The sequence below is a fragment of the Haplochromis burtoni genome, unplaced genomic scaffold (assembly GCF_018398535.1).
Source record: "Haplochromis burtoni strain Fernald_Lab_line unplaced genomic scaffold, NCSU_Asbu1 Contig_267, whole genome shotgun sequence".
Taxonomy (NCBI): Eukaryota; Metazoa; Chordata; class Actinopteri; order Cichliformes; family Cichlidae; genus Haplochromis; species Haplochromis burtoni.
The window spans coordinates 796,794-807,219 of NW_024582628.1; the positions used below are offsets into that span (position 1 = coordinate 796,794).

At 43.0% G+C, this 10,426-nt stretch overlaps 1 protein-coding gene across 1 annotated transcript in view; it reads right to left on the minus strand.

Moving 5' to 3' along the window:
- Window positions 1-10,426, minus strand: part of utp20 (UTP20 small subunit processome component) — a 23,629-nt gene that overhangs the window by 3,779 nt on the left and 9,424 nt on the right. Inside the window, exons 25-50 of the mRNA XM_005939249.3 lie at window positions 10,008-10,133; window positions 9,302-9,468; window positions 8,622-8,830; window positions 8,362-8,505; window positions 8,194-8,273; window positions 7,862-8,097; window positions 7,173-7,317; window positions 6,951-7,038; window positions 6,645-6,788; window positions 5,341-5,394; window positions 5,040-5,192; window positions 4,779-4,934; window positions 4,528-4,668; window positions 4,309-4,446; window positions 4,069-4,208; window positions 3,900-3,982; window positions 3,518-3,810; window positions 3,286-3,425; window positions 3,024-3,180; window positions 2,578-2,676; window positions 2,293-2,460; window positions 1,039-1,205; window positions 788-935; window positions 566-682; window positions 305-475; window positions 96-227 (exon numbers count right to left, since the gene is read on the minus strand). Of these exons, the coding sequence (XP_005939311.1) occupies window positions 96-227; window positions 305-475; window positions 566-682; window positions 788-935; window positions 1,039-1,205; window positions 2,293-2,460; window positions 2,578-2,676; window positions 3,024-3,180; window positions 3,286-3,425; window positions 3,518-3,810; window positions 3,900-3,982; window positions 4,069-4,208; window positions 4,309-4,446; window positions 4,528-4,668; window positions 4,779-4,934; window positions 5,040-5,192; window positions 5,341-5,394; window positions 6,645-6,788; window positions 6,951-7,038; window positions 7,173-7,317; window positions 7,862-8,097; window positions 8,194-8,273; window positions 8,362-8,505; window positions 8,622-8,830; window positions 9,302-9,468; window positions 10,008-10,133 (3,796 nt within the window). The remainder of the gene's footprint in view (window positions 1-95; window positions 228-304; window positions 476-565; window positions 683-787; window positions 936-1,038; window positions 1,206-2,292; window positions 2,461-2,577; window positions 2,677-3,023; window positions 3,181-3,285; window positions 3,426-3,517; window positions 3,811-3,899; window positions 3,983-4,068; window positions 4,209-4,308; window positions 4,447-4,527; window positions 4,669-4,778; window positions 4,935-5,039; window positions 5,193-5,340; window positions 5,395-6,644; window positions 6,789-6,950; window positions 7,039-7,172; window positions 7,318-7,861; window positions 8,098-8,193; window positions 8,274-8,361; window positions 8,506-8,621; window positions 8,831-9,301; window positions 9,469-10,007; window positions 10,134-10,426) is intronic.

Genomic DNA, 10,426 nt, shown 5'->3' on the forward strand with positions numbered 1-10,426 from the left:
ACACACACACACACACACACACACACACACACACACATGTAAGCACACCGCACATTACATTAGAAATGTTTCTGACTACAGCTCCACTGGTTTACCTTGAGCAGACCGAAGGCAGTAGCCTGGCGAGACTGGTCGTAGATGTCCTCCTCGGCGTATCCCAGAAGCACCTGCAGCTGCGTCTCAGAGATGTTGTTGGTTTTGACATTCTTCACCAGAACGGTCATGGCCTAGGAAAAATAAAACATGTTACCTCATTCTCGATCATCTTTAAACCTCACTTTAAAGAGTACAATGCATTTTATACCTTGAAGCAGTTCTGGACCAGGTGGTAGTTCTCCCCGCGGGCGGCTCCAGCCTTGGAGTAATCCTTCAGCAGGACAAAGAGCTGCTTGGTCAGCTGCCCAGCGTTCTGCTCTACTGCTGGCAGAGGGAACTTTAACAGCCAAGTGAACGCTATCAGAGCCTCTGTGATCACCTGAGAGGGAAACAAGCAGAGGTTGATGGAGGTTTATTTAAGCAATCCATGATAAACAAAATAAAAAGATGCCCAGGTAAGTGTTGGTACCTTGACATGCATGGAGTCGAGGCAGGTGAGCAACAAGTGCACAAAAGGATCCAGCATTTCCAGGACTGAGGGATCGGATGATGTCACTTTGGATTTCTTCAAACTCAGGTGGAGCAGCTGAGCATTAGACACGTGCACATTAACACACATTTATTCCTTCTTGAGATAAAAGTACAGGGTGCCATGTTACAGAGATCATTCGTATTGTTGGAGAAAGCGCACCTTGAGGCCGGCATCCACCAGGATGTGCATGTTGGTGCGGCTGCTGACAGGAGCTTTCTGACCTCCTCTCTTTGGAGTGGGAGGCAGGAGCAGACAGCTGGGAGGGGGCAGTCTGGGATCTGGGGGAGGCTTAGCTGATGCTTTGTCCCTACAAGCAAACATGACATAGGCAGAAAATTGGACAAAATATTAGAAATAATTTATTGCACTCTGATATTAGACTGTGTGTGTGTGTGTGTGTGTGTGTGTACCGGTCTCTTTTTGTTAGAAGTGGCAGGCTCTGGCTGACAAGGCCATGGCTCAGCAGAAGGATGTCTTGCGAAGTCATGCCGCTGTTGACAAGCAGACCTGAGACCAGTCGCCGCAGTATTGCAGCCACCCGATTACACACCTTCAAACTCGATGTAGCCTCCAAGATCTGGTTTGAGAAAAATAAACGTTAGAATAAAAGTTATATACGTGCGTAATATACCCGTCACCAAATTTCACCAAAATTTGTATCGACAACAGCATTTTGTTCGACGTATGAATTTTGTTGTTAATAATTAACAATTTAGTTAAAAATGTTGTTGCTAACGAAAGGAAACATGGACTTAAAAATTAAGAAAGAAATACTATTAAGTAATGTTAAAGACGCTAGCTAGCTAAAACAGCTAACAAAATTAATTTATGTACAAGAGTTATATAAAACGGATGTGTATTAAATATATGGAACCATATATTTAATTCAATCCAGCAGCTAGTTAGCTAACTACCTAGGTAGCTAACTAGCTGACAATTCAAGTATGTTAGATAGCATCTTTAATGAAGCTAAACTAGCCACACAGTAGGGCTGTTAACTCACTGATGTTAAGAAATGCTTTGCAATTTTTTGTAAACTCCATTTAAGTACTAGCTATGATTATTGTTTATATGTTTTTGTGTTTAAAGTTGTTACTTAATTACTTAATAATAGATTTTAGAGATTTTAAAAGCTATAAGTTAAAAAGAAGAAAAAGAGCTCAGGTGATTTCATCCCGAAAACATTACTGGAGTGCAGAGAAGTTATAACAGAAAACTAATTGTAAAAAAAAGTCATTATTAGAGGCCTTCACAAAGGCTATTTAGCTAGGCAGGTAACCATGTGTTTGTACATTAATCAAAGTCTTAGTAAAGGCAAGAAACATGATTTATGTGATCAGTAGCGCCTGTTTGCCAAATATTTCATGTCAATAAGTCTGCTGGAAAGTTTTTAAAAAATGTAACCGAATGTAACCATCTTTATTTTTTGCTTTTTTATAATTATTGATTTTTAAAATATTTTTTTACATTTTATATTTGATAACCTGACAATCAGTCAATAATTCATTATTTGGCACATTTAGATGCATCTTCATCCTGTCAAAAGTAATCTTAAAACTGACAAAAAACAAACAAAAAAATCTTGTTGGCCACTTGGAAATATTATCTGCCACTGTGACTGATTACCAATTATCTTCTGTTTCTAAGTTCAAACCCCTCCTCACCTCCTTCAGGGGCAGTATGAGCTTGGTGATGCTCTCCTTGCTGCAGAATTGTGCCAGTAGCTCGTACGAGTCCATGCTCTTACTGTGGCGGGCCTCCATCAGCTTGGAAACGATACCCTTCACTTCCTTCTCCTCGGCGACCGTCCCAAACAGCTCGTTATTGAAGATCTGGTCAGTGGAGCAACAATAACATAGAGGAGGAGAGTGTAATAGGGGGACAGAGATTAATAATATAAACACAAAAAAGTAAAAAGAAAAAATGTTCCTGAAAGACGTCAAGCTTACATCAATGAGCATGTTCATGCAGGGGTCCAGGTCTCCACTCTTTAGGGTTGGAGTGAGAGCTGAGAGCAGCTGGTACACTGTGAATGTTAACACGTGGAGCTGGATGGAGGAGGGACAAAAACAGACAAATATTAGGCTGATCAGGTTTGCCTCATGTCAACAAAGGTTTCTACTGTTATGACATCAACAGTAACATTAGATTATATTTCCTGTCTAGGGTTAGCTCAATTACATGTACTCATACAAGTCTGAGCATGCACATAAAAACATAACTGTCACGCTCTTTTATCACGTTTTACTTACTTGTACTTATGTTGGCATACTTCTACTTGAGGTACTCTTTTAAGCACATACTGCTGCATGATGCGTGCGCTATATTAAAGCTAAGGTGACCTGAAGCATTTATTGATGTTTGCAGGACTGCATTGTTGCGTGTGTGTTCCTACCTGGTATCCCTTGACCAGAACGCCTTGCATCTCTTTGAGCAGGTACTGCAGGTATCTGCAGCCTAAAGTCTCGATTATCTTCACCAGAGTTCCCCTTGCCACGTCACGGATCTCCTGGAAACGGTTCCTCAGCAGAACACAAATCTTGATCAGAATCCTGTAACAGAAGCAGAAATAATCAATCGGATGTCATATTACTGTCTAAGCTTTGAAATACACAACAGATGATCTTTTTTGTGCTAATGGACACACGGCTGCGTACCCGGGGAGGTTGGCCTCCATGACGTGCGGAGGCAGCGTCTGCATTAGTTTGACCATGGCGAAGGCGATTGGTATCCGCACCACCTCCTCGTCTTTCACATCCTTTGACTTCACTACCTTGTGCTCCTCGTCACGCTTCACCTGGAGGAAACCCACACATTATCACCATCACTCTGCTCCTGAAGGTTTTTAGAAAAACTACCAACACATCCACACGTTTGCGTGCATCGTACCTTTGCATTGAGACACTTGTGGAGACGAGGCAGGACGCTCTCATTAACAGTCTGATGGATCAAACCAATCAGAGACTCCAACTCCTCCGCGCTCTGCGGCAGTCCACTCACTGCCGTGGATAATTTAGGAGCTGCCTGCGCCTTGACTTTAGTGGCAGGAGCGTCCTCCATTTCCATGGTGACATCAGTGGAAGCATTACCATCGACTTCCATCGCTTCCTCATCGTCGCTCGCGTCAGATTCGTCATCCGCAGCTACGTTCTCATCGTCTGCGTTGATTTCCACACTCCCAGCTTCCCAAAGACACACATTTATATTTCTTTACTTCATTTATTCATGTAGCTAGTCAACAAAATTCACGTCACCCCCCAGAGCCGCTCACCCTCTCTGGCTTTGGCAGCTTCCATTTCTCTGCTGAGGGTCTGGTGGTCAAAATGGAAAGCCTCCAAGACTGTGACCAGCAAACTGGAGCAAGTAAAGCAGAACAACAGGTAGTGTAAAAAGAAAAGACAAAAAAGATATACTCAGATTACAAATATATGCAACCTTACCTAACAGCCAGTTTCTGTTCAGCCTGCGCTGTCTGCAGGATGTGGACGAACTGCTTGAGGTAGTAGAGGTATTTGGACCAGGTGAGCCTGCGACATACCGCGCCCACCACCTCCACCGATGCTGATATCATGTTCTCATGCTGCAGTACGGAAGGAGGAGAAAGAGGAAAGATTTTAGACACAAAGAAAAAGGAAAAAAATACGTCCTTAACTTTTAAAATGAAACCACAATCAAGTAACCTTCAGCATCTTTTCGTCCAGCAGGGCCGTCATGGCGTACGGCATGATGTAGTTCTGGAGGGAACGAGGCGTCAACAGCACCGTACCCTCGGTCAGCTGTTTGGCGAGCTTCCTCAGGGCACGACCCCGACGGTGGATCTGAACAGAGAGAAAAGGTGATCAGTGGGATAAAGGAGGAGGAGAAGGCAGAAGTGTGAGCTTTTGTGTTCCCTCTTTTACCTGGATGTGCTTCATATGCTCAAAGAAGTCAGACTCGGGGTCACTGTAGTTGGCGAGCTGCACCAGGTCTCTAAACTCTTTCTTGGAAGGAAAGGTCTTCACCAGGCAGGCCAGTATGGTTGTATACTCATGCTGCACACTCTTGAAAGATAAAGAAGCACAACAGAGTGAGCAACTGAGTTTAGTGGCTTCACAGCATCTGTGTCATTTGACAGAAACAAGAAAGCGGTAACCATAGTTACAGCTGTTACCTCCGTTTTGCTGCGGAGGCCCTTGTGCACAGCGTCCAGGATGATGTGTTGCACCACGTCCCTGTAGATCTGTTCTCCGGGCCCGACCGCTGCCAGCTGGGCGATCACTGCAGACAGACACAAGGTGGCGTTGTCTCCCAGTGACATGTCCCCGATCTGCATCGGAGGAGCGAGATGAGAATAGAAGCAAAACATCAGCCAATGAAATGTTTATCCTGAAGGTAAACAACTTATAAAGTGTAACAGTGAATATTTATTTACCTCATAGGTGTGGAAACAATTGTGAATGACAGTGCTGATGTAGTCCAGGTCCAGAGTCTGCATGCCTTTAACTCGTCTGGTGGCGTCTTGGAACGCCGTCAGACGCACGTCAAAATGGATCTCATCCAAGTGTCGACTGTCAAACGCGTTCAGCTGCAAAGGTGAGCACAGGAAAAGCCCGTTAGCTGCTGCTCTTTGTATCGTGACCCAGACTGAACATGACGGCAGAGGTTACAGTTCAGACCTGTAGAAAAGTTGGACATTATTTCCTCTCTAATGTTCCTCATCACAGTCATCTCACCTTTGTTGCCAAGTCAGTGATGTATGTGAGTGAAGGGTCCAGATCCGACAGAGTCTGAGAACAGAGCAGCGCACAGGAGGAGTCAATTAAAAGGGCTAAAAAAACTAATAACAACTTTCTTTTAACTGTTTTTTATAAGAACATTGGTTATTTGCTATTTTGGTTATTTTTCTTCATTTACACCGGCCATCGCAGGCCACATACAGCCCACCAGACTGGTCAAACTCCACTTTCTGTCAGTATACAAAAGCTTAACTACAAATTCGATCCCTGAGATATTTTATTATTAGAAAAAGAAGTGCAGTTTCAGCAGTACTTTCTACACAATGAAGGAATACCGGCTTAAACTGTAAGCAGTAAACATTTAAAATTACAGAAATCTATTACTGGATTACATTAGTGTAGTATGAATGGTTATGGGAAAGTTCTGTATCAGTAGAAAAATCTGCAAAACTTGTGAAAATACAGTTCAAAGTTCAAAATTGATTTCCCCCTTCACATTTTCCAGTGCCGGGCCACTTCTGGCCCCCAGGCCTTATGTTTCACACCATTGTTTTATACTATTTTTGGACACCCAGTGTAACGACATACAATAATTCCCACAGCTAATGTTGTACAGGAGTGAACACATCTCTCTTTTTATTTTATGTGGCTTGATGCACCGTCACAGAACAGTTTAGCTAGCATAAAGGATATTCAGTGCGGTGTAGCTAAGTGAAAACAAGAAGAAATTTAAAGACCTGCAGTTCCTTGAATGACCACTTGAGGCTGACTCTAAAAAACCAGTCAATCCCCATAGACTCTCATGATAAATTCACCAACTCACATGTCTGGTACAAAATTCTCAGTTCATAACAGCCGACAGGGTGTTGGATTTTTACGTAATGCACCTCTTTCAACTAAGGCTTAAAATTAGGCCTAAATAGGGGCGTGGCTGCTTTGAATGACAGAACGACAGGCGGGAGCCAACACATGGCCGCTATAGCAGCTAGCTAGCTAGGTGTGCAGTGAACTGGAAAAGTAGTCGATTTTTTATTTTATTCTTGCTGAGTATCATTTACTCTTAGCTGGTAACTTCAAATATAGTCATCCCCCCCCCATATGAATAAGAATAAATAAATAAATAAAAATAACCCAAAGCCAAACACATTTCAACACAGTGGCTAACAGGACTGTGGTGGAGAAAATGGTGAGATTAAGTGCTCTGGCCTGCTTTGCATCTGTCCACACGCTGATGGTTGATCTCACCATGCCTATATTATAAGTTCCAGACAGCGTAACGCTGCATTAGTTCTCTGCTGTACCTGGAAGACGTTGGTGAGGGCCTGCCTTGGCAGCTTGTTGTGAATGATGGAGAAGAGTTTGCTGAGCGGCCGGAGGAAGGCGGAGGGCTTGTCACACTGTCTCAGCAGGTTCTGTATGGTGGCCAGGAGGTCGATTTCTGTCTCCTGAAACAAAGTTTATCTTGAGCGGAACTTCTCGAGCACACACCATAACGCTGCAAAACTCTGGCTTTTATGTAAAAGTTTTTATAAATTAATTAATTCATTACTACAGATTGTTAAATGACTGTAATTTCAAGGTTCAACAAACTCAGTTGTAAGTCTTACTTGTGATTTGTTGCCTTTCTGGAGGTAAGGAAGCAGCAGGCTGATAAGCATTGAGCTCTGCTCCTTGCTGCTCACGAATCGGCTGACCCTGGCAGCGAGAGAGTGACACATCCTACTGTTAGCTGGGGAAGAGTCAACCGCGTGTATAACGATAACCACAACCACAATCATAATCATAACCTTTATCTCAACCCAAAATGAGTCACTTGACATTCAACTCACTTGGACAGGATGTTGAGCTCTTTGGCCACCTGTGCCCTGAACTTCTTCTTCTTGAGTCTGTCTGTGTTGCGTACAATTCCGCTGAAGTAGCGCAGCAGCGTGGGAATGTGAGGCAGCAGCAATCTGGAGCCTTGAGTAAGTGAATCTGGAGGATACAACATGTGCACGTTTAACGGTGATCAGAGGGAAATGAATCCTATTCTACATCCTAGAATGTAGCTAAGTCCAGTGGAGTGGTTGGGTTTAAACTAGATTAAAACTAATGATCCTATTAAAAAATTAGAATACTTTAAAATAAAATAATTAAACATATTAACCAAAAAATGGACTTAGCTACATTTTGGACCGTCTTTCCGGAATGCAGTAGCTAGCGAGCTTATCGGAGACTGTAACAGCCAATCAGAATTTTTGCATCCCAGTCTGTGATTGGTTAGTTTTGTGGCAACAACTGAGCGAGAGGGGCTGTTATTGTGTGTGTATATGTGTGTATATGGATAATAGCAAACACTGAAATGCATTTCTTGCACGCGGAAATTAATTTTGTTTGCTCAAATTAAACTTTTCTTCACGGAAAATAATTTTCTCCTCAAAATGCAACATTTGTGCTTGCAAACTTTTTTTTTTTTTACATGCACTCTGAATAGAAGCATAAAAATAACGCCATCAAATTGCTGTCACGATCTGCTAACCTGCTGCGATGAGAGCTCCCTCTGCAGGCTGTGGAAACACACAGCCGTTGACACTGAGCTCCATCTCAGTTTCTGAGGCAACAAAGTCTGCAGCTGTTGCCAAATACTCGGCTATGTCCATTACTACTGCGATGGTTGCTGGAGATACTTTCTTAGCTGAGAGGAGGGCGAAGACATTTAGAAGGATGTCGCACTCTGGGTGGTCCGGCTTCTGCTTGGCAAGGAGGGGGAAGTACCTGAGACGGTAAAAAAAATATATCTTTGAGCACGCTTTACTAAGCCTGGATGAAGCTTTCAGCCGACACTCAGAAACATTTGTGAAGGATGCTGACCTGGCATCTTTGGACCACACATGGATAAGTTTCAGCAGAGGGGTGGGGGAGTAGGTGCTCTCTGTTGGGAGACGGCGCACCTGCATATAAAAAACAAATTTAAACTCATCAGAAAGCCGGGACAAAGTAAAGAAATACTCAGTAAGAATACAAAAATCTTTCTCTGACCTGAGGCCAGACCGCTGCCTCAAACACAGCATCAATCTCATCCGGCCTGAAGCTGTAGGTGTCGAAGCAATTGAAGAAGTCCAGGATCCTCAGGATCCCGAGTCTCCTCAGGTTCTTCAGAGGATTGATGCAGCCTGCTCGCAGCTGAGAAAGCAGATACGAACTTCTTTATATTTATGTTTTACAGAAAGTAATAAGGACTGTTAAAAAGTGTTAGGACTATTAAACTACTTCTACCCTGAAAGAATAATTCTGATTACCTGTTCTCTCTGGTCCAAAATGGTGGACACGGACGCTGTGACACACACTAGGATCTGCAGCACTTTGGGCAGGTAGACGTGGATGAGGTGGCCCAGTTTCTGGATCACCACATTTATAGTGTTCAGCAGGCTGTGAAGACGGCCCAGCGGCAGGACAGCACCCAGGTCGGTCTCTGCTACCGCCCTCTGAACTGCAGCCAGACATGAACCTGAGGACACAGGACGAGGAAACGATGAATGAAATATTGGTTTGTTTTTTTTATAAACATTTGCATTAGATAGCAGCTCTCTGCGAGTGCCTGTTGTACCCAAATAGTCTGTGGAAGCACTTTGCTAGATGATCTCGCTTGGATTATCTGATAACGTGCAAAAATGTTGTCCAATATTACTGCGGGCTCTCAACAAAACTACATGGCATCTGTTTCTAATAAAGCCTTAAAAGTCGAGCATCTGTTGACGTTCTACAAACATAGAAAATGTATATATAAACTGTAAATAGATGCAGGCACTCTGCAACCTTCCTTTTATGTAGGAATGCACCAGTTGAATCAAGTCCCTCACTACAAAGCGATGCGTTGCAGACAAGATGCACATTTTACCACAAACTGACTCGGATTAATTGCTACCTGTTGACACTCTGTCTGTTTTTATAAATTACTTGTGACGTTTTCGTATCCTACCTTGGCAGTGATGGCTGACTGACTCAAAAAGCAGGTCAATGAACATCTCCAGCTCCTCAGCCTGACATCCTGCCAGGAAGCGTAGAATGATGGAGGACCGGTAGGTAGCGCTCGCCTTCCCCTGAAACTTGCTGCCTGCTTTGGAGCGCAGACGACCAAACAGGATCCTGCGTCGTACACAACACAACACTGAGCTGTACAAACTTACGATAAAATACGGGATTATCTGAAAGAAATTTTCCCCTTAAAGCCAAAATAAATTTAGAAATGAAAGTTAAAGGTAGTAAAAATGTTTTACTACTTCTCCACAAATCCACAGCATGAAGCTGTGATCATACTGATTTATGTAAAACACTGGACGGATGTAATGCAGAACAAGAAGCTTGTTCCCTGTAATTGCTATCAGACGCACTATTAAAAAAGCAAAACACAGAAGAAATGTTCAGTAACTGGAGGGTATCAGACCAACAGCCAGAATCTGAACAAAAGCAACATCCTCTTTTTCTCGAGGACACCAGAGTTCATCTATGAACTAAGAACGCAATATGTAACCTTATTTAATAACCAAGTAAAAATACTGTGCAAGAGTCAGAAGTTTTGGGCAAAACACCTTCTCTTTGTTGTTGTTGTGTGGTAAATTAAAATGATGATATTGCTCATGCATGCTTATGCTGCCTCTACCTTTACAGTGGAACTTGTACAGTACCTCATGAGCAGCGGTATAAGTTTGCCTCTGTGGGAAGCATCAACCACTCCGGTCTCCTCAGAGATGTTGAAATGGACGATTTCCTCTTTGAAGTGTTTGTCATCCAGCAGCCTCTCAAGATTCTCCCTGAAAAAATGCAAACACACACACACACACACACACACACAGGTCTAATCACTCTGTAAAGGTGTTGCAGAACCTTTGCTAAAATATCTTCTCCATATTGTAATAAGTTTCATAAGCACAAACAATACATGTGTCGTATGAAAGAATAAGAATTCCATCTACAAAATAATGTAATTAAGACTCTGAAAGCAGCTCAGTGTGTCAGGCTGATCCTGAACAAAGCAACACACACACACACACACACACACACACACACACACACACACACACACACACACACACACACACACACA